This window comes from Parasteatoda tepidariorum, chromosome 9 (genome assembly GCF_043381705.1).
Source record: "Parasteatoda tepidariorum isolate YZ-2023 chromosome 9, CAS_Ptep_4.0, whole genome shotgun sequence".
Taxonomy (NCBI): domain Eukaryota; kingdom Metazoa; phylum Arthropoda; class Arachnida; order Araneae; family Theridiidae; genus Parasteatoda; species Parasteatoda tepidariorum.
In genome coordinates this window covers 40,058,261-40,083,082 of record NC_092212.1, presented here as the reverse complement: position 1 = coordinate 40,083,082, position 24,822 = coordinate 40,058,261, and the positions used below count along the sequence as shown (strand labels likewise).

Below are 24,822 nucleotides of genomic sequence, written 5' to 3'. Positions count from 1 at the left end.
ATATCCGCAAACTCATGAAGGATAAAGAATTTGAGACTAACATGACAGAAACGGAGAAAGAAGCTTGGGTTGCTTTCAAAGATGTCGTCAATAAATTTCTGGGTAACTACAAGGATCCTGATTATAAGGAAATCGTAACGAAAATGCTGGACAAATTTAAAACGCTGGGTTGCTCCATGAGTGTAAAAATGCATTTCCTTCACTCACATGTGGACTTTTTCCCTGAAAATTTAGGAGCAGTCAGCGAAGAGCAAGGGGAAAGGTTCCATCAAGATATCAAAGATATGGAGCGTAAATATCAAGGAAGATGGGACAAGAACATGCTCGCTGACTACTGTTGGATGATAGCTCGGGATAAACCTGAGATTAAGCATAAAAGAAGATCATCAAAAATAAGTTTCAGAGGAAAACGAGTATGTACTTAAATAGAAACTTTTCTCTTTTGTTTTTTGCTTGTTTTGATTTTTGTTTGTTTTGTTTTTTGTTTCAAACTTTCATATACACATACACAATATTTGTTATTCTTAGTCAATCGTCAATTTTACGTCAGTTATCTCAATAAAATATCAATAAAAACAAATTACAATGGTATGTTGGTGATTTTCTTCTAGAATCTGGTGTAAAAAGTTTGAACGCAAGGAACTTATTGTTTTTTTCTCGACCAGAGGTGACTTGTGCTGTCTGGTAACAGTATTTTTTATTCATTTTAACCTTTAAAAAATTAGCTGATAGCTCGAAAATCAATTTTCTTTCACAAGATTAAATTTTACATATATCAAAATGAATGAAGAGAACAGTTGCCGGACAGTACATGCAAAATTGTTTGAGAGAATTCTTTTCCAAATAGGATTTTAGTAAAAAGATTAATATCGATTTTATAAAAAATCCTGATGTGATTGGGAAAAATGAAGGTCATTTTCGAAATCAGCACATCAAATAACATATAAATCAGCAATAACTTCTCTTGTATTTTTCCAAAAGTTCAATTTCGCAGGCTTGTGTAATTAGTCTCTAAAGTAATATGGGAAAAAAGCTTGTACTTTTTCAAGAACTTTTAAAATAGCGTGCAACTATTAAGAATTTTAAATTTTATGTATTGAAGCACTATTATACATTTTCGTTTCACAGGCTTTTTTTGAACTTTTTTAAGAACTTTTAAAATAGCGTGCAACTATTAAGAGTTTTAAATTTTATGTATTGAAGTACTATGATACATTTTTGTTTCACAAGTTTTTTTTTTGCACTTTTATAAGAACTTTTAAAATAGCGTGCAACTATTAAGAATTTTAAATTTTATGTATTGAAGCACTATGATACATTTTAGTTTCACAGGTTTTTTTGTTGTACTTTTTTAAGAACTTTTAAAATTGCTTGCAACTATTAAGAATTTTAAACTTTATGTATGGAAGCACTATGATACATTTTCGTTTGACAGGTTTTTTTTGTGTACTTTTTTAAGAACTTTTAAAATAGCCTGCAACTATTAAGAATTTTAAATTTTATGTATTGAAGCACTGTGATACATTTTTGTTTCACAGGTTTTTTTTTGTACTTTTTTAGGAACTTTTAAAATAGCCTGTAACTATTAAGAATTTTAAATTTTATGTATTGAAGCACTATGATACATTTTTGTTTCACAAGTTTTTTTTTTGTACTTTTATAAGAACTTTTAAAATAGCGTGCAACTATTAAGAATTTTAAATTTTATGTATTGAAGCACTATGATACATTTTAGTTTCACAGGTTTTTTTGTTGTACTTTTTTAATAACTTTTGAAATAGCGTGCAACTATTAAGAATTTTAAATTTTATGTATTGAAGCACTATTATACATTTTCGTTTCACAGGCTTTTTTTGTACTTTTATAAGAACTTTTAAAATAGCGTGCAACTATTAGGAATTTTAAATTTTATGTATTGAAGCACTATGATACATTTTTGTTTCACAAGTTTACAAAATTTTTGTTTTTTAAAATCTATATTTTCCATTTTTCATTGAAACAAACTCGTATGATAAATATCTTCCGCCTAATGTTTATAATTTTTTATCGCTGACATCTTAACTAAGTGTTTTCTTGAAATGAGGAAGCAAATTAGATTTTAATTATTTTATAAAGAAGAAATTTAAGTAGAGGTTGTTGCTTGAAGTGCGTATTAGGTCAATAAAGACAACAAAAATAAATGCGTAATAGTATTTAATTTGTAGACTTGTTAATTTTGTCAAAGAAAACCTTCCAATAAATCTTTTTTACGGAATGCATCAAGCATTTATGCATGCGGATATTAACTAGTTTGTACACGACTATTTACATCTGGCAGGTCATTAATATTTAACGAATTGTAATTAGGTTTTAAAACAATATCAGTCTGTTAAGATTGATACGTTGTTGCCTTCTGCAATTCTTTTAACTATTATTAATAAATGAATTTCAGTTTTTTAGGTAAGGAAACTTTAAATTGAGTTTGTCTATCTGCTACGAAAATCTACACATTATTGATTACTAATAACTAGGAGGCTCCGCCCCCTGCTCGCTAACGCTCGCCAACCTCCGAGAATTGCTACGCAATCCTATGTGGTTCACGCCGTGAACCATGGCTCGCTGCGCTCGCTCGCCAATGAACACAATGTTCTAGCACAAAGACATAATATATTATCATCAAAGACATAGTATTTTATCATCAAAGACATAGTATTGTACTTATGTAGAAGAATTCTACCAATGTTCTTATTGGCTTTTAAAAAAGTATATTAGCTATTTAGATTGTACATGGTGAAAAAATCAAAACATTAGCTAAATAAGAAACATATTAGCAAAATAAATTATCAAATATTGCTTCACTAATATTCTGCATTTTAAAGCGTGAAAATTCAATGCATAAATAAACGCGAAATATAAAAAAATTCAATGCATTCAATACAAACACTTAAACGTTTTTTAGACGTTTAGGTAGCTCCCAGTAGAAAAATATCAATTCAACAGCGGCCTTTTAAAGCATTCTCACTTCAATTAATTAATTAATTCCTAATTGAGTTTAAATTAAATATTGTCATGTTTTTAGTGCATGAATCTGAATTGAACAACCTGATAATGTACAGTTATGAAATTTTTATCTGGTTGCTTACTACGTGCTCTTGCGCGCCGAATCCAATCAATTAAAAATGAAAACTGTCACCAGCGCGAGAAAAGAAATATCATCGGTTTTATTGATACATACATACATACGTACGTATTAGCGTTTTATATAATATAGATAATAGTAATAATAGATTTTTAAATAATGGATTTTTAAGTAATCAATAGAAAATAATTTAGTTGAATTATTAAATTGGTATAAAATGAATTATTGTAATTATGTCTTCCACTAATGGCAATTAAAAACTGATATCTTATATGCACTCTTATTAAAAAGAATATTCTTGATTTTATTCCGATTACATTAAAAAAATTTAAACTTACTTTCTTATTAAAATGCTTAATTTTTTTTAAGAATCTAATTTTTTTTAAGTACTTCAGTAATAAAAGCGAAAATTAATGAAAAAAAGACTATTAACTTTTTTAAAATTTGAAGAATTTTTTTAAAAACATTTTAACATGCATTTTTTAGAACTTAGCGAATTTTTTAAAGAGGTATTTAATACATATTTTTTTGTAATTTTACAGTTGAAATTTTCATATAGCTTAGTTTTTTTTCTCTCGACTTTCGTTTTTTCACTATAACTTTAAACATATTGAATAAAATTAAACAAAATTTTTTGGACAATTTAAAATTAATTACAAAATTGTTGTTTTAAAATTTGTAGAAAATTCGTTAAAAACTGTGAAAGATATGAGTATTTAAAGTAGTTCAATTGTAAAGAGCATGCGCGAAAAGAATTAAAATAAATTTTTTTTTTTATAATTTTGTAGTGGCAACAAATGAAAAAAATCTGATTTGAATGTCTTTTAAATTTAAAATGTTTCAAGCAATTTTCGAAGTAATTTTTGTACTTTTTAAAAAAAAGATCAAAACGATAAAGGGTTTTCTACAAATTTTATTACAGGTTTTTATAGAGTTGTGTAATTTACCAGATTGGAAAATAAAATTAGTGGAAAACCCCAGATCATTTCCTTTGAAAAATTGACGCTTTCCTTTGAAAAATACAAAAACTACTTCGAAAATTGCTTGAAACGTTCAAAATTTTTAGATATTCAAATAAGACTTTTTCCAGTTTTTGCCAAATACGATTCACTACAGAATTATGAAAAAAAGTAAATTTTTTCCCTCTCATGTGCTTTATAATTGAAATACTTTAAACTCTCATATCTTGCATGGTTTGCAATGAGTTTTCTTCACATTTTTGAACAATAATCTTGTAATTAATTTTAAATTGCTCCAAAAATTTTGTTTAATTTTATGGACTACTTTTAAAGTCATAACAAAGAAAGGACAAAAAAAAATTAGTTTTTTTTTTTTTTTTAAATGTCTATATCTCCATAAATATTTAAGCTTAGTTTACGAAATTTATGCAGTTATTGCAAATAACAACTAAAGTAACTTGTAAACTAGTAACTAAATAACTCGTAAATCGATGGAAGTTACGAGCTTATTGCTTGATTTTCTGGCATAGGGTGTTCAAAAATACTAGTTTTCTTTCGTAATTAAATTTATGCAGTTATTGCAAATAACAACTAAAGTAACTTGTAAACTAGTAACTAAATAACTCGTAAATCGATGGAAGTTTCGAGCTTATTGCTTGATTTTCTGACATAGGGTGTTCAAAAATACTAGGTTTCTTTCGCAATTTATTCTCGGTCCCTCAATCCTCCGAAAACTCTAAACCTTATAGCTAAGTACTAAAATTTGCATGAACTAAACACCTCTTAAGTTACACAAAGTAGTCCTCTGAGTATTTCTTAAGAAATTAAAAAAAATATCAAAAACTGAAAGTGTCTTTTTCCATTATCGTAGGGTAGGTTTCCTTTAAGCGTAATTCACGGTCATAACCTTATTTAAATTAGCGTCGCAAGGTTCGAAAGTTGTTTGTTGTTTTCTAGAATATACCGATTAAAATTCAGAACATATCTATTCAATGATTTTTTTAACCTGCCACTTAAAAATATTGCAGACTGATGATAAAATGAATGGGTTTTAAACGTCTCAGTTTCTATTTTCTTCGTTCCTTGTCGAAATTAGATGATGAGAAGGTTTCGAAACGTCTTAGAAGATTGCACCTATCAAACCAGTTGTCAAAACTAAGAGGGGGCTCCTAGCGAGTTGACCTTAAATTTTTTTTTTTCATTTGTATTTTTATTTCTAGTATCTCCCGGTAAAAGAGGGAGCTTTTACTTTTTCAATCTATGTTTTGAACAAGCTCGAGTTGATATCAGGTCAATAATTCGAATTTCGTTTGAATTTTTGATTCTCGGTGAAAAAACTCTCCTGAAGTTCTCCAAACTCTCCAAAGTGAAACTCTCCAAAGGCTTTTAGAATTGTTTGTGTTGCAATTTTTGCAAGATTAGACCAGATATTGTATCAATAAATAACGGGTAAGTTAATCAAAAAAAATTTTTTTTTCGTTTATATATTTTAATATTTGGAAGCACAATGGGTGAAAATCGATACTTGATTTTAATTTATTTGTACTAAAAGAAATTGAATTTCGTTTGAATTTTTGATTCTCGGTGAAAAAACTCTCCTGAATTTTTGGCAAAGGCTTTTAGAATTGTTTGTGTTGCAATTTTTGCAAGATTAGACCAGATATTGTATCAATAAATAACGGGTAAGTTAATCAAAAAAAATTTTTTTTTCGTTTATATATTTTAATATTTGGAAGCACAATGGGTGAAAATCGATACTTGATTTTAATTTATTTGTACTAAAAGAAATTGAATTTCGTTTGAATTTTTGATTCTCGGTGAAAAAACTCTCCTGAATTTTTGGCAAAGGCTTTTAGAATTGTTTGTGTTGCAATTTTTGCAAGATTAGACCAGATATTGTATCAATAAATAACGGGTAAGTTAATCAAAAAAAATTTTTTTTTCGTTTATATATTTTAATATTTGGAGTCACAATGGGTGAAAATCGATACTTGATTTTAATTTATTTGTACTAAAAGAAATTGAATTTCGTTTGAATTTTTGATTCTCGGTGAAAAAACTCTCCTGAATTTTTGGCAAAGGCTTTTAGAATTGTTTGTGTTGCAATTTTTGCAAGATTAGACCAGATATTGTATCAATAAATAACGGGTAAGTTAATCAAAAAAAATTTTTTTTTCGTTTATATATTTTAATATTTGGAAGCACAATGGGTGAAAATCGATACTTGATTTTAATTTATTTGTACTAAAAGAAATTGAATTTCGTTTGAATTTTTGATTCTCGGTGAAAAAACTCTCCTGAATTTTTGGCAAAGGCTTTTAGAATTGTTTGTGTTGCAATTTTTGCAAGATTAGACCAGATATTGAATCAATAAATAACGGGTAAGTTAATTTTTTTTTTAAAATATATTTTTTTCATTTATATTTTAATTTTCGGAATCAATGGATGAAAATCGATACTTCTTTTTGATATAATTGTTCTAAAAGAAATTGATGTTAATAATGAGAATTTCCTTGAATGCAAAATTCTCGGAAAAAGAATTCTTGACTTTTAATAATGGATTTGTAAATTCTGTGTATTGTAATTCTTTTAAGATTAGATTAAATATTTAGTTAATAAATTGTGGGTTAGTTAATTAATTCTTTTTAAAATTTGTGTTTTTATTGTTGAAGCAATGAAGATCGACTCCTTTTTTTAATGGAAGTTGTAGTTGATATTAATACATATTAGAACGTAATTTAGCTACGTAATTTTTTAACGTAATTTTAAAAAAAATCTAGATTTTTGATAAATGTTCTGTAAATTCGTGTCTGACTATTGTCCTCAGATAAGATTAGATTAGATACAGAGTTCATAAATTAAGGGTAAGTTAATTAAAAGAAAATCTATACTTTATTTTACCAATTTTGGAACTTTTAACTTTCTTATTTATTTATACTTAAGAAGCTGTTGTTTGTGTAAGTAAAGCAAATTCAATTTATGGTTTTGATTCCCGAGAAAAAGAAGTTGTCCATTCTTTTTGATAAAGGTTTTGTTATTGTTAGATAGAGGTTTGTTCTTTTGATAAAGGTTTTGTTATTGTTAGATAAAGGTTTATTCTTTTGATAAGGGCAATTATTTGTGGCAATTATTTATAGATTATATCAAATACTGAGTTGATAAACTACGGATAAGTTAATTTATGTAGTAATACTTTTTTTTGTTTATATATATTAATTATTCAAACTATGAGTAAAGATCGGAACTTTTGCTTTCTTATTAATTTCTAAACATTTAAGTTAACTTAAATAGTACGATTTTTTTAAAGGATTAAAAAATTTGTGTGCTGTAGGATTTCTGATATTAAGTTAATGAATTTTATTTACGTCTGTCGTAATTTTTTTGTGCATGCGCATATTAATTCCTAAAATAATACGCGTATTATTTCTACTTGAAGAGGTTGTCGTTAATGTATAAGCTGTTTTAAATAACATGAATTTTGTTGGGAGATGAATTTTGTCCCGAAAAGTTTTTATTTTAACTTGTAAATTCTTTACATTTATTGTTCTGTAATGAAATTGATGAATCATTGAATTAAGAAATTCTTAGCAAGATTTTTCTGGGATAAGACATTCAATTTATTAATTAAAATTTATTTTTTTCTGAATCTAATATTTAAATTTATTTCTTGAATTTACTTCTTAATAAAGGTAACTTATATTTAATCCATTTTTCTTCATTAGGAAAAGTCAAAATTGTTTCTTATGCAGTAGTGATCAAAAATCCTTTCGGATTTTTGATGTTTTTTGTCCCGAAAATTTTTTATGATTTTTTATTTTAACTTGTCTAATTTGTTTATTTTAACTAATTGTTTATTTTAACTAATTCTTTGTATTGTTCTGAAATAAAAGTAATAAAATACTGAGCTGATAAATTGTTAGCAAGATTGTTCTAGAATAAAAATTATAAGACATTGAATTAAAAATTCTTAGCAAGAATTTTCTGGGATAAGACATTCAATTTATTAATTACAATTTAATTTTTTCAGAATCTATTATTTAAATTTATTTCTTGAATTTACTTCTTAATAAAGGTAAATTATATTTAATTTACNATTAGAATAAGTCAAAATTGTTTTTTATGCAGTAAATTAAAAATCCTTTCCGATTTTTGATGTTTTTTGTCCCCAAAAGTTTTTATTATTTTTATTTTAACTTGTCTAATTTGTTTATTTTAACTAATTGTTTATTTTTATATCTAATTGTTTATTTCAACTAATTCTTTATATTTATTGTTCTGAAATAAAAGTAATAAAATACTGAGCTGATAAATTGTTAGCAAGATTGTTCTAGAATAAAAATTATAAGACATTGAATTAAAAATTCTTAGCAAGAATTTTCTGGGATAAGACATTCAATTTATTAATTACAATTTAATTTTTTCAGAATCTATTATTTAAATTTATTTCTTGAATTTACTTCTTAATAAAGGTAACTTATATTTAATCCATTTATCTCCATTTGAATAAGTCAAAATTGTTTTTTATGCAGTGAATTGAGAATCCTTTCCGATTTTTGATGTTTTTTGTCCGCAAAAGTTTTTATTATTTTTATTTTAACTTGTCTAATTTGCTTATTTTAACTTGTCTAATTTGTTTATTTTAACTAATTCTTTATATTTATTATTCAGAAATAAAAGTAATAAAATATTGAGCTGATAAACCGTTTGCAAGATTGTTCTGGAATAAAAATTATAAGACATTGAATTGAAAAATTCTTCGCAAGATTTTTCTGGAATAAGACATTCAATTAATAACTTAGAATTTGATTTTTTCAGAATATCTCATTTAAATTTATTTCTTGAATTTACTTCTTAATAAAGGTAACTTATATTTATTCCATTTATCTGGATTAGAAAAAGCCAAAATTGTTTCTTATGCAGAGAATTTAGAACCACTTCACACCTTTTATGAAGATGTTTTTAAATTATTATTATTATTATTATTATAATTTTGAAAGTCTGAAAAGGATATTTCAGAACATTTTAATTGGTAAATGGTATAAATGGTATTAATTTTATGATGCGTGTTAATTTTATAAACCAGCATAATCCCTTCCTGTCTTTGGAAGGAAAATGAATTTTTTTTTGTTCATTTTGGAATTAAAGTGTGTTTGATTCTATACAAACTCATAAACCATTTTTTTGGTTATCATCATAAAACTGTGTAAATGTGAAATTTTTTTTAATGTGCTTTATGTATATCGTTTCATGTTTCTGATATTTTTTCTTGATTTATTGTAGCCATTTTCTGAATAGTTATTATTATTATTTTTTACTTTTATTTTATCTAAATTTATTCGGGATATTTTTTCTATGGTTTGCGTTTAAATTAAATAAAAAATATTTATTAACTTTAATTCTTTCCATAATTTTATTCATAAATTGTACTTCTTTGAATGTATGATTATGAAAATAAAAGATAATATTTATAAGTTTATCGATTATCGTTTCGCTTTCTTAAAAAGAAAGAAGTTATTTAAATCAATCTAGATTTATAAATTATTGTAATTATAAATATAATATTGTAATTATAAATTATTGCAACTATAATTAAAATATTGACTAATGATAATTCTTTTGATAATTTTATTCATAAATTTTGCTTCTTTGAAAAAAGATAATATAAGTTTATCGATTATCGTTTTGTCTTTTTAAAAAGAAAGAATTTATTTAAATCTTTATTTCATTTATTGAAATTTTTAAAAACAATGCCATAGAAATAATGCTCGCAATGGTTAATTACATTAAGATTTTAAACCTAAGAATACTTTAGAAATACGTTAGTTTTGCAAACTTTTTTTAGCATGCTTATCTTATTTATTTAAAATTTATTTCATTCTTGAAACTTGTTTAAGTGATAAATCTGAACCGGCCAATAATTTCTAAATAAAGAATAAAAATACACGATAAAGAATTGCCTCTAAAAAAAAAAGAAAAGAATTTGTTCTTCCATAATTATATGTTTACTATAGAGATGGCAATACACTCTGTTATTAAATTTACTAAAACAGTTAGAATAATCATCCAAGAGATGTCAGCACCATAAGCCTTATTTCATTTTAAATATTCTGTGTAATTTTGTTAATTTTCTAAAGACTAAAAGAGTTTTGATTTATTTTTTTGCGATTTGTTTAATACTTAACAAATTGTTCACAAAATTAACTTAATTACTTATTTGAAATTCGTATAAATTTTTTAAAAAATTGGAAAAAAAAGATCACGAATCAACACACAATAAATAGTAATACATTTTTCAACAATATCATCATACATTATTTGCTTTATGTTCATGTCACACAGTTAAGTTTTCTCTATGAAATTTTTTTTCAGGGGAAATAAGAAGAAAAGTGGCTTAAATATCACATTTACACATTCATTACGAATCAAAATATCATTTAAAACTGGAATATGTATTTAAATTAATTTTATAATTAAAATTCGCATGATATACCTATTCAATGTGTCTTTAATCTAATCCAGCTTTTTAACTAAATGTTCTATAATGTTGGAATTCGATATTTAATTACACATGTTACAAAATGATCGAATCTAAATGTTAGTCATTCCTATAATATTTATATGTTTATAATATAATATTCATTGGCGTGATGTTTTAACAGGTATTTCTATCTTTAGTTTAATGAATTATTCTTAGTTTGCAAGACGCTTTTTTAATTAAAATGTTTTCTACAACTGTAAAATATAGTTTATAAGCAGTTAAATTTCATTGAAATTATAAATTAAAAATGAGCATTTCTGAATGTAAGAAATATGTTGTGCTGCCCTCTAGAGTCTATTTTAGAATATAATTTTAATTATGCTACTAAAAATAAAACCAACAAAATTTAATATTGAAAAAATTTCTTAACGCAAACAATAATTTTAATTATGCTACTAAAAATAAAACCAACAAAATTTAATATTGAAAAAATTTCTTAACGCAAACAATATCTGATGCTGCCATCTAGAGTCTTTTTGTTAAATATAATTTTAATAATACTAAAATTCTTAACAATTTTTAATTTTACAATTATTCTTAGTTTGCAAGGCGCTTTTTTAATTAAAATTTTTTCTACAACTGTAAAATATAATTTATCAACAGTTAAATTTCATTGAAATTATAAATTAAAAATAAACATTTCTGAATAAATATGTTGTGCTGCCCTCTAGAGTCTATTGTTGAATATAATTTTAATTATACTGCAGAAAACAAAACCAACAAAATTCAATATTGAAAAAATTTCTCAACGCAAACAATTTTTGATGCTGCCATCTAGAATCTTTTCGTTAAATATAATTTAATAATAGTAAAATTTCTAACAGTTTTTAATTTTACAATTATTTTATAATCTCTTAATAAACTATTGTTATTGATCAATTTTTAGTTCTTTAAATGATCTACGATGTCTTCTGCAAAAGTTATGAAAAGGCTGAAATTGGGACTTTGCGGATCAGCCAGCTTCGACAAACTATCCGAATCCAAAATGGATGACACCGAAGAAAAACTACCTTATATTATGGACTACCTCACACCAAGCATGGTTGAAGAAGCAAAACTTCAACTTAGGGAAACGGAAGAGGTTAAAATCAAAGCATTGGAGGATTTTAGGGCTCTTATAAGAAGTAATTACTATTACATATGCACTACTGCATTATGTCATTTTATTGCTGAGTGTTGTAAGTTAGTTCCAAATCCAGTGATTTTCCCAATTTTTTTTTTTTTTTCATTTTAAAATTATAGCTCAGATGAGGAGTTTGCTCTGAATCCAGTGATTTCCTATAGTCCTTTCCATTTTAAAATTAACTGAAATAAACGATTAAATAAAGCGCTAGTTCAAAATGCAGCATTTTTTCTTGGTGATTTTCATTGTAAAATTACTATCTGTAATGAGTGGTTAAATAAGAAGCCAGCTAAAAATACTGTGATATTTCCCTATTTCTTTTGATTTTAAAATTAGCTGAAATGAGTGGTAAAATAAGGAGTTAACTTGATATTCAGTGTTTTTCCTCATTTCCTTAACTTTTAAAATTAGCTGAAATGATTGGTAAAATAAAGAGTTGCTCTTAATCTAGTGATTTTCTCTAAATCTTTTGATATTAAAGTTAGTTAAAATGATTGGTAAAATAAGGAGTTGCTCTTAATCTAGTGATTTTCTCTTGTTCTTTTGATATTAAAGTTAGTTAAAGTGATTGGTAAAATAACGAGTTAGCTCCAAATCCAGTGATTTCCCATAGCTCTTTTCATTTTAAAATTAGCTGATATGAGTGGTAAAATAAGGAGTTAACTTCAAATTCAGTGTTTTCCCTTATTTCTTTAACTTTTAAAATTAGCTGAAATGAATGGTAAAATAAAGAGTTGCTCCTAATCTAGTGATTTTCCCTAGTTGTTTTGATATTAAAGTTAGTTAAAATGATTGGTAAAATAAGGAGTTAGCCCTAAATCCAGTGATTTCCCATAGCTCTTTTCATCTTAAAATTAGCTGAAATGAGTGGTAAAATAAGGAGTTAACTTCAAATTCAGTGTTTTCCCCTATTTCTTTAACTTTTAAAATTAGCTGAAATGATTGGTAAAATAAAGAGTTGCTCCTAATCTAGTGATTTTCCCTAGCTCTTTTGATATTAAAGTTAGTTAAAATGATTGGTAAAATAAGGAGTTAGCTCCAAATCCAGTGATTTCTCATTGCTCTTTTCATTTTAAAATTAACTGATATGAATAGTTAAACAAGGAGTTCACTCTTAAAGTTAGTTGAAGTTGACTTTCAATTAAAGAGATAGTTCTGAATGCTTTTCTCTCTTTCACCTGTTTTTTTTTTTGAATTTTATTTTTATTTTTTTTAAGCCCAATAGCTGAAGCTAATCGTACTACCAGTAGTCAATTGTTAATATTACTACTCAAAATATTCATTAGAACATAAAGACTTTATTGTCCGGCTATCAGGAGAATTTTCCAGACACGAGTCTTGCCTGCAGGCGCTTACTGTGCTTACGACAATAAACGATTTCGAATAGGGATGTCGGGTAAACTGTTTTACATTAGTTTAGATTGAGAGAGATACGTTATTTTCACTGCCATTGTTCTTTACTGTTGTTTCCGTCGCAACAGACAACCTCAGATATTCCTATCGGAGGAGTTCTCGACTTAGAAATCCTGTAGATAAGCTGTAAATTATTTTTCACTTGCTGTATATTATTCCATATTTCATGCCTTAATTTAATTAATATTTTATTGACATTTCAGAAGAAAAAAACTTTGTAATACCAATGGACGATGCCTTCCTACTTCAATACCTCCGAGCTCGTAAGTTCAACGTGAAAAGAGCCTTCAAACTCCTCCAAAATTATTGGATATTTAGGCGAGACCATCGAAAAATCTTCGATAGCTCCAACTCCGATATAGTTATCCAACTGATATTAAGAAATTATATAGGATTTTTACCATATCGTGATAGGCAAGGTTGTGTAGTGGCAATATTTAAAGTAGGTGAGGTCTTCCGAATATTTTATTTCATATTTTATTATATTTTTTTATCAATATGATCTCTTGCTCAATTTTATTGTACAACTTTAATTAGCATTGTTACATTCAGCAACGAAAATTATTAGGTATTATAACTAAAAGCATTAGACATGACCTGGTAACCAAAATTATTAGATTCAGTTACAAAAAAAAAAAAAAAAAANAAAAAAAAAAAAAAAAAAAAAAAAAAAAAAAAAAAAAAAAAAAAACGTTAGACGTGATGTGATAGTCAAAATTATTAGGTTCGGCGACAAAAAACATTATACATGGCATGTAATATTATTAGGTTCGGTAGCGAAAATTTGAAATGATAGACGGATATATGGGGCAAAAATAACATGATTCTGTTAGTTCTTTAGTATAATTGCACGTATATCAAAGTTCCTCAGTACAATTCCTTAGTATATTCCATAGTTCCTCAGCTTATAATTGCACGTATATCAAAGTTCCTTTGTACAATTCCTTACTATATTCCATAGTTCCTTAGTATAATTGCACGTATATCAAAGTTCCTTAGTACAATTCTTTACTATATTCCATAGTTCCTTAGTATAATTGCACGTATATCAAAGTTCATTAGTACAATTCCTTAGTATATTCCATAGTTCCTTAGTATAATTGCGCGTATATTACTCTCTTCAGAGATTTATTGGCTGTAATCTGTTTCAAAAATTTCTACAGTACCTTCTTGCAGTATTTAGTTTTTAGTGAAGGCAAAAATTTTCCCTGAAAACTAAATAAATTAACCAAGGATTTGCATTTATTCAGACATTAGCCGCATGCGGAGTACTGTTATATCACTAAGTTTTACAATGCCCTCTGCTAGCCTACCTATGGAGAGTTAATGAGAACGGACCAATTGACCGAAGACGGTTTTTAATTAGATAATTTATGTCGAATTTGTAAAAAATAATAATTTGTCAGACCTTATTTGCTAAGATGCATATAAAACTTGATACCTAATAATTATAATTCTTTTATTGGATTTACGCAATTAACTAATGATAAAAAACTGTTCACTTTCATTGTTTACATGACTAAGGGGTTTCACTTCTTATTCTTTATCATTTGACAGCCGGCGATTTTTTCTCTCCAGATTGCTCCATGTTCTCTCTTTGAATCTTACCCACCCCAATATACCAATATCGACTAAAAAGAAATCTTTTTTTTTTTTTTTTTTTTATANTTTTTATCTTTTTTTTTAAATAAGTAAGGTCATCTTTCAACCTAGAGAATACGTGGACATTTAAGTTGGACATAAAATTAAGAGAATCTGCATCACTAACATTTTAATCTCAGAACGTTACTTACATTTTTTTCTTAAAAGGCGAAAAATTTCATATTTATTCATTCAATGATTTTTGTATTGTTGCTTTCCGTTTTTGTTTCTCCTTAAAATAAAGAAAATCTATTCTTCAAATAACTTTTATAGTGCTTCAATTGATTACATAACTTTTAAAAAATTAATATAATGTCTAAAAATTATTTTATAACAACCACTTAAAATATTCTTTGAGAGAAAGAAGGTAAGTTTGATTTTGCACGACATTTTAATTTTTTAAATTTCTTTTGGCTTTCTTTGATGTTTTATATCAGATTTATCTATATAATGATACAACTTTCGAAGGAATTGATAGAAAGATCGTTGAGATGTTTTGAAAGCTTTAATAAAAATTTTGCTTTTTATGGTGATATTTCTTGAAAACAATTTAATCGTTTTTTTCTTTCTTCAATTCTACTTATTTGAGCATAAAAATAACGGTTCATACAATGTAAAAACATTTGTGTTTTAAAAATGTAAATATTTTTCACTTATTATTTAATTGCGTTATTATGAATTAAAATTATTAAATTAAATTATTATTAAATTGAATTTTCATTGAGTTAAATCATTGTTATTGTTCTACATCAATTTTTATTAAAAAAAATAATATAAGTTTCAATAATATAATAAATAATTTATAATATAATATAATTTCAAATAATATAATAAAAACGATATAGTATAATAATATAAGTTAAAATAATATAATATATTTCAAAAATCCTTTTTTGATATAATCATGAAATTTTCTTTGTAGTAAACGATTCGAATAATTGACAGTATGACGTTTTCGATTTTCACAGTTTGTGAAAATATAACCGAAAAATGCAGAAAAATAATAATAAAAAAATATTTAATCCATTCAAATAAAAAAATATTTAATCCATTCAAATAAAAAAATACTTAATCCATTCAAATAAAAAAATATTTAATCCATTTAATCCATCCAAAATATATTGAGTTTTCTGTAATTACTGTAATTAAGTTTAGAATCCTTGTCGAAAAGTGGAGCAATAAAATATAATCATTAAGGGTCATAAATTAATATTTAAGCGAAAAAGAAACAATAGTGTGGAATGTTTGAGGAAAAATGTCAAAACCTGTTTGATTCTTTTATGAAACTTAAAATATTTCTAATAATAGCCTTTAAACACCAATCTGTTTTTCCACCAATATAACAGGTTTTCTTGTTTATTTTCTCCCCTTTCAGTAGAAATTTTTTTAGAGTTTAATAGCGTTTTAGTATTTTCCTAACCTAAATATAAATTTGTAAATCCATAATGTGTATATGCTTTTTGGCGGATTTTCCACAAGAGCTCTAAAAATATATATTAAGGGTGGTTATAATGGAACATTCTTTTTAAGATAAACCGCATTTTTCGTGTTTAGTTCGTAACTAAATTAATAATTAACACAATATTTTTAACTCTTCGTCGATGAGTTTTTAAATTTGGACAGAGCTCGACAATGGACAAAGCTCTAAAACGTGTGTTTAAGAAAATGGACAAAGTTCAAAATGCACGTTTGTAAAAATGTTCAAAGCTAATAATGCGTGTTTTAAAAAATAGATGCAGATATTTACGAAAATAAACATAGTGATTTTCAAACTTCTTTTTTGAGCATTTTTTTCTTTTGTTTAGGAATAAACTAATAAATCCAATTAGATTCGTAATGTAATCTCGTCCATTTGCTTAAATCTCTTGGTACACTTTCTAAAATTAGTCTTTTTTTTCTTCAAGATTTTTAAAGTCAACAGTTGTTTTAAAAAGGTTGTAACTTTATTATAATGATTATAAATATACGCTATAGGAATTAAGAATAGTAAGACTCACTTTTATCGTTTAGAATTTTGAATACAAGAACATCACCAGAAAAATTACATCCGTAATGTATGAAATAAGTAATGAATCAAGTATCATGTATGAAATAAGTAAGGAAAGGTAAACACGCAATTTCCTGTTTAGCTGTTAAATTTGAGTTAAAAACTTAAAAGGAGTAGTTTTTGCAGTATCCATTTTCATAAATACGTATTTCGAGAGTTGTCCATTCTCGTAAACACGCATTTCGAACTACGTCCAGATATAAAAAACTCATCGACTATATCCTACATGGACTTCTTGAACTATCACGATGGCAATTGAATACTTTGAAAAATCCAATCAGTAAATCAAAAGTTATTCGAATTGTATAATTTTTTTTTTCTCTTTCTAGTTTTGTAAATTATTTTTTTTATGTAATATTGTTATTTTATTTCTGATATTACTTTCTAAGGTTTATGGAATCCTGATTCTGATAACCTTGAACAACTATTTAGAGCTATTGCTGCTATTCTAATTCATTCCATACAGTTTCCCGCTTCACAAGTTTGTGGATATCGAATGATTTTTGATGCCCGGGGACTTTCTTGGTCGCAAATGAAAATGTGCACTCCAGCTAATATTCTTCTCCTTATCCATTCCACACAGGTAGAGTAAAACGAATATCATATGTTATGTATCAAGATATAGTAATTGTTATTGTATTATTGTAATTATTTTTTTTAAAGAATACGAACTGAAATTGAACAAAGGGGGTGCGCAAAATAAACCTACGACTTGAAAAATTAGTTTAAGAAAAATAGAAGAAGATAGAGATTTAAAATGCTTAGGAAGCCAACTATTTATTTTAACCTAGCATCAAAATTAGTTACAAATCTCTGCAATGCTTAGAAAAGTTGCAAATCTCTGCAATGTTTGAAAAATTAGTTTAAGAAAAGTAGTAGAAGACAGAGATTTAAAATGCGTAGGAAGCCAACTATTTATTTTAACCTAACATCAAAATTAATTACAAATCTCTGCAACAGATGGTGCTGTTAACTGAGAAAACTGTAAAACAATGTTTTAAAATAACCACCTTTTGCTGCAACAGCGTGGAACAGTCTGAATACAAAAACAACCAGCATTGTAAATATTTTCTAGTCAGTAGCCATTGGTTGACGAAATTCATAATTACTTATGAAATTCGAAAGAAATAGCAGTAGTACTTTATCTACGTTGTACTAGTACTGCATAATGGGCCACTGGCGACGTTCCACGAAATGATGATGATTCGAAGTTGAGGAAAATACAAACCTGACTTTCCTAAAACATGCATTTCTACATCTCTTTTCTAATCTGTGTTTCAAATCATTGGTGATATTTTGTGTAGCCGACATTTTACTTTGTTACTGTGATTTAATCGAGTTAGACTAGGACAATGTATTAACATTTAGTGTTAGTAATATATAAAAGGTCTTGCTCAAGAATGGGAAAGGTCGGGTGGATAGGGAATTTGTTTTTGGTGCAGATTGTTCTTTTTTGTACACGGCTGTCTACGGGTATACGGATTAAGGTTGAGTCCCAATAGTTTTTCTATCCATGTTACTTAAGTGTGGATTAGTTTTACTCAAAAAATCCTCTCATGAATATAATAAATATAAATTACGATTATAATAAGGATAAATATTTGATTGGCAGTCATCGTTGTATCGCGGCACCCTTCATCTAACCCGGTATTCCAACATCCCGGTACTCCAGGATTAGCAAATGGTGCACCAACTAATAATATATAAAATATTCAATGTTTATAATTTTAGCACACTTATTTTAATTGATTTTTGAGTATCTCAAAAATGAACCTAATTTATCTCAAGTTAAATTTTCCATTAGAAGCATAATATTTTTTCCGTTTATTGAGCTCTAAACTATTACTTAATTAAACTACTAAATATAAATTAATAAACTCGATGTTAGTTCGGTATGATACGAGCCGTTCCAAAATTCGACCGACAAATCCAGTGGAGTGATAAAAGGCATCAAGAGGTTGAAAATGCACCATTTAAAATGGGATCGCCAACTGCGCAAGTGCCAACTATTGTCATTGTACAGTCTACAACGACGTAAAAATAATTCCCCTGACTTGCTCGAAGATGCTAGTTGTGCTTTTGATGTTTACAAATGTCTTTCGATGACAATCCGAGCTGTGATCCGCAAGTGAAATGTAATCCTGATATGAGGTGACATTATGGGAAAAAGTCACACGGATTAAAATCCGGTGAGTGTGGAGACCGTGGAACAATTCTCACGCGTCTAACCAATGTGATTTTTTCCCGATATGTTTTTCTCGATTTTAAGCCCTCTAAGCATGGATTGCGACCCCATGTTCTTTGCTAAGTTTTAATATTTTTGATGCCATTTATTAATGCTCTAAATTAATTGGTCAAATTTTGAAACATCCTACATGAACTACTTTCTACCTTCTTATTCCTTCAATTCAGGAAGTGCAAACAGCTGTTATGAATCTCGTTAAAAAAATTTAAATGATAAAAGTTAGTATATTTTAACATGTTGTTTACTGTTTCTGATAATTTTTTTTATATGTCTAATTAATTTTTAATTTTTTTTCAGCACTGTTTTCCTGCAAGGTACAAAGGATTTCACATTCTATCAGAAAACAAGCTTTTTAATTTGGCATGGTCCATAATTTATCCTCTTTTAACATCAAAATTAAAACGTCGAGTAAGTATGCTAGGTTTGAATTTAAGAAATTTAAATTGAAGTTATATATTAAGCTTTATGTTTTTTCTTCTTCAGAATTTTGAATCAATAACAAACAGAGACGAATCATTAGGTACTAAAAAAAGTCTTTTTATTTAATTCCTAAGGATCAGTTTCAAGGAACTTTACAAAGCAACAAACCATAACACTCTATTCAGCAGTCTACCGTTAAACAGATGTTTTAACATTGTCAGAAAATAAAAATGGAACAGCTGTTTTTCCACTCTTAATTATTATTGGTTAAAAAATACCGTCACTTGTTTAAAACTTAAAAGACCAAACATTTCAATGATAAGTATCGTCAAGATGATATCACACCCACAACATAATATGCAATAATACTTAATACAATTAGCGCATTATTCATCTAAAATTCTTAAAATATTTTTGTGTTTTTCGAATTCTAAAGCAATATATCATTGACTTTTTCAATTTATTTTAGAGAATGGATAACTTGTCTATTTTATGCAAAATAACGAAATAATTGGTTTTGAGACATTTTTTTCTTCCTCCTGATCCTTACTTGACGCTTATTGGCGAGAAAATAACAATGGGACATTTTTGAAACACTTATTTTTCAATTTTTGCTCTGAAAATAATAACGAAACACATTTAGACGCTATGATTTCTTTCTTTATACTCTGTTGCAAGTTAAGAAAAAACCATTATCCTTATGGAGAAAGCCTATTTTCATCTAAGTGCACGCCAAATGGATGCCAAGCTCCCAGAGAACGTATATCAATATCGCCAACTTTTTAAACCAAGTTACATCTTTTCGCTTTCAACAGCTTCTTCTTCGCTTTCTTTCTTATTGATAAGAATATTGTTCTATTATCTGACTATTGACTACAATAATCAATTAACACGTAATAAGAATTAATAAAAATGATATCTAAAAGTCATAAAAAATATAAGTCTTTCAGTTCGCATTTACAGACACTGATGAAAGAATATTAAATATTGTTTCTTGCAGACGAATTTTTTTTTTACAGCGAAACAAAAGTAAAAATTCTTTATTTCGCATTTGATTAGTTAAAAGCATGTCAGAATAAGACGCTCTAGTTTTAGTGGTCCAATCAAATCCAATGTTCTTGCAACGTCATACAATCGTTTCTTTTTCAAGAGCGAATGTTCTCCTTATTTATCGAAATATGTCGCCAAGTCTAGGATTCCAGTAGACTACGAAACTATAACCTTTTTTAATAATAATATGGTATATATCGTAAATGATAGCACTTTTAAAAGCTTTTATACTGCTTTGAAAGCATATTTGTATAATTTGATAACGAAATAAAATAGTTTCGAAATAAAATAATACGCAGTTTCGGATGATTACTTAAATACTATACCGCAGATTCTGAACTTGCAACGGAGTATAATTCAAAAGTAAGACCAATTTTTTATGTTAGTTATATTTTTAAGAATTGTTACTGGAAATAAGTTTAAGTATGACATCAGGCACGTGACCATCCTGAATGATTTTAGAAGTTGACGTCATTATTTTCATACGCGGAATGCAGAATATTATCCGCGAATTTGAATGAAGAGCGTTAAATCAAAAAGGAAATATTATCAAACTTAGAGCATAATTTAGTATTCTTATCGCTAAAGTGTAGAAATCAGTTATTCTACTAATTAGATAAGCTGATCCGTTAAAGTGCCGAATATTGTTTCATTTTTCCAAATTATCAAGGAAATCTGAATATTACCTAGATAATATGCACATTGCCTACTATTCATTTGTTAAACTGAAAATAAGAATTTAGCTGGAACAGCAGCAACGTAATAGCAATGTCATTTATTTATTTTTCCCTATTCAAAAAAATCAAGTTACTACAGTTAAACAATCAACATATTAGCTGATAAAATCAACCATCAATCACTTTAAAAACTATAATATAAAAGATAAAACGGTTTAAAATATTATTACAATTAAGGGAATTATCATAGTGTTATTTATTTAGTTTTCTAAAGAATCAAGTCAATGGCTACAATCAACAATGAAATAGAACGAGAAAATCAAACTTTTTGAACTTTAATGATACGGTTCTGCACTTTAACTGATCATCCTCGTTATTCCTCAGATAAGCTAGATAATGTGCATATTTTATTTTATTTTATAACCGTCGTTGAATAGCCGACTCAATTTTTAGTTTTCAACTACCAATGTTCAACTCCATAGCCTTGAAATTTTGAACCTAATCCAGAAGACAAAGGAACTCCTAGATCAAGTATGGGGAGAAATTTGCCTTCGTAGTGGACTTTTGGATGGAACTAATCTGTAATTGCGTTACACGAAGAGGAAAACCATGAAAATCTGCCACGGTTAGATCGACGTCAAAGAAATTCTAACATAGGATCCGTATATTACTCAGGATATTTTGCGTCAGCACTGTCAGTCCGAGCCGGGTGCGGAATTCGTATTGACCAGCTATTGCTGGGATTCGAACCCGGTTCATCTCACTGGAAGGCGAACGCTTTATCCACTGAGCCATCAATGTGCATATTAACGGCTTTTGAGCTTCAGCGATATTAATATTTTTATGTTATACACAATTATTAATTTTGTTGTTGTTGATTCTAATGACACTTGTACAAGCTAAGATCGCCAGTCATTGACCATGTTGTGAATTAATTCAGGAAGGTGCGCCCTTCGTTTGATAAGAGTACACCGCAAAGGTGAAAGTGTGTATTATCTCAGAACCCCACGGATAGGTGGCAGTACCCCTCATTTGTGAGGTCTCTGCCTCAATTTAGAGATAGATCTGAAGGGGAAGAAAATTTTCTCCAGATTCCTGTACCCCTGATACTGCTCAGCGGAGTCGAGGATCGAACCACGGCACCTCCGGACAGGTGTGCGATTCTCGAACCACTGAGCAACTATAGTGCGGCTTTGAGGAGAACTCCTCCAGACTGAAAGTCTGGGGCTGTCTGCTGCTATGGTAACAAGCGAGAGCACATTTTTAATGGGGGTGAAATGGAGGAAAGAAGGTGTCGATTAATTTGTTCACGACGACCTACGCTAAGATTAAGACAAAACTATTCACCCCACACCCCTATTCGAAGTGACCTTTCCTCGTAACCATAGTACCAGCCATGACGCGAGACGGGTGTCTGGAGGAGTTCTCCAGAAAGTCGCACTATACGTTTTTTTTTGTTGTTTCAAACTGTATCACACATGAACTATTTTCAGTTGAAAGTTCTTCATTTGCAGGTAATGTTGCACGGTTCGGACTTGTCAGCTCTACTGGATTACATCAGTCCCTCTGTTCTTCCACTTGAATATGGAGGAGAAGCTGAATCACTCGATAACATCATATACAAGGATGTAATTAAAGAAAACACTGAAAAAGTTCTGGATCAATTGAATTATGGTTACAAAGATTAAGACAAATGCTATGATTAACTTAAAATAATGCCTTAGTGTGTGTGTGTTCTTCTTACTGGTATCATTTTCCTATTTTGTGTGAGAAAGATTTGCATTTAATACATATCAGTTGTATTGTTTTTCGATATAAATAAATGTTCTTTTTTGAATATTCAATGTATGAACATTTATGGGGGGGGGGATTTTCAGCAAAAAATATAATAGATCGGTAAGCAGAAACCGTCTGATATTTAAAAATAAAAAAAACCTGAACAAAAATGAAAAAGGTAAAAATTGCTAGCAGAAGAAAGAAGAACTAGTAAAAATTAAAGATTAAATGAAAGAGAAAGAATTTATTACAGAAGAAAGATATTAGGGAGATCGGAAATTAATATCGTTTCGGTGCATTTGATATTTGTTATCGAGATTTTATTTTTAATCAATAATTAACAACCTTTAAATGCCGGATCGAAAAAATGAATTGGTTTAAAAGACTAACGAATATTTAATGTTCTGAAACGACATTACTTTCCGGTTCCCCTAATATTTAATGATTATTTTTCCGTAATTATTTTAGTTGTCTGTGTAAAGTGTCTGTAATGGTATGATAATGAATTTATTCTTAGAAACTTTAAATGGGCATTGTTCAGAACATCATAAATTACAATTTCGTTTACTTCTAAAAATACTTTATTTTGATTGTCATCTGTAAGCTCATCCTTTCTATCTGATTTCTTTATTGAGCTTAATATATGCATCTGTTCTTTCACCTTTTTGCAAATAGTTAAAGTACGATATGCTAAAATTGAAATGAAATTTATAAATATAGTTTTTGTGTATCATTTTATTATGTTTAATAATTACAAATTGGGATAAATTAAGCTTAGAAAATTAAGACAAATTAAGCTGCTAAATTAAGCTAAATTTTTATAATAATCGCAGCCTGACTGTGATGAAGTCGTTGACAAATTTGAGTTTTTGAAGATGGTTGATGAGTTTTTGGTGCGTCAGAATGTCTCTGTAAATTCTGCTTAAAGATAGTTAGCAAATAATAATAGGATTGTTTTGATATCCAGTTATATAGGGCAAAATTAGGAAATTTCGCTATTGGTCAGTGGCCAGTAGTAACATTTTTTACACTGATCTTTTTTTAAAACATGTAGCAACTTTTTCAAAAATTGAAAGTTTTAAACGATTAAAAAATAATTAAAATCATGATTAATTTGTGAATATCAAGTTTATTTAATTGTTTAAAACTTTTCATTCCTGAAAAAGTGATTCAAAATTTACAATAAAAAAAGTATTTCTCTAGGAGAATCTCACAAAATATGGTAAACACTACAAGGAAACGAAGAAAAATTTTAAGACACAAGCAAGGAATAAAGAAATTTTCTGAATATTATTAAATGCTCATAACAATTCCATATTTATTTAAAAATATAAAATAAAGTACATATGCCTTTTTGGCGAAAAAGTGGCGTTCGGTTGGCGACAATTTTTTAATCACCACTTATTATATGTAGTTGCCCTGTGGTGGGTGGTGTCCATTATTTTTGCCCTATATCTTGTGTCGTGACTCTTTAAGAGCATGTTAATTTTATCAAAATTTTGTTATTATCAAGTAATTTAAAAAGGCATTAAACGAGTGTTGCCATACAAAGAAAAAAAAAAGAAGCGGGAAGCAAAATACTGATGTTGTCGTAAGTATAGATTTAATGTCAAGATCTTTTAATGTAAGTTTGATTACCTGGTATTCAAACTTACATTAATAACCTCGTGAATCATCAGCTTTTCTTTTATGAATGGATTATACACGTTATTGATTTGAGATCATGAATTTTCTTATCTTTTTTGTCATAATTTTGAAGCTGACTCACGAGGCGGGGATCTCTGAATAAGCCAATAAATAAACAAGGATTGGAAT

General features: G+C 27.7%; 1 protein-coding gene across 6 annotated transcripts in view; it reads left to right on the top strand.

The window, feature by feature from the left end:
• Positions 1-23,075, top strand: part of LOC107454330 (alpha-tocopherol transfer protein-like) — a 62,815-nt gene extending 39,740 nt beyond the window's left edge. For 3 of the 6 annotated variants that reach the window (XM_016071516.4, XM_016071491.4, XM_016071499.4), the window contains exons 2-6: positions 11,502-11,739; positions 13,355-13,597; positions 17,229-17,422; positions 19,382-19,492; positions 22,746-23,075. In XM_016071516.4, coding sequence (XP_015927002.1) covers positions 11,520-11,739; positions 13,355-13,597; positions 17,229-17,422; positions 19,382-19,492; positions 22,746-22,919 — 942 coding nt within the window. In that variant the 5' untranslated portion in view covers positions 11,502-11,519 and the 3' untranslated portion in view covers positions 22,920-23,075. Of the gene's footprint in view, positions 1-5,302; positions 5,527-6,135; positions 6,226-6,347; positions 6,459-11,501; positions 11,740-13,354; positions 13,598-17,228; positions 17,423-19,381; positions 19,493-22,745 lie in introns of those variants that run through there. The other 3 variants (XM_016071507.4, XM_043052597.2, XM_043052596.2) reach the window with 3 other exon arrangements.
• Positions 23,076-24,822: the final 1,747 nt, after the last annotated feature.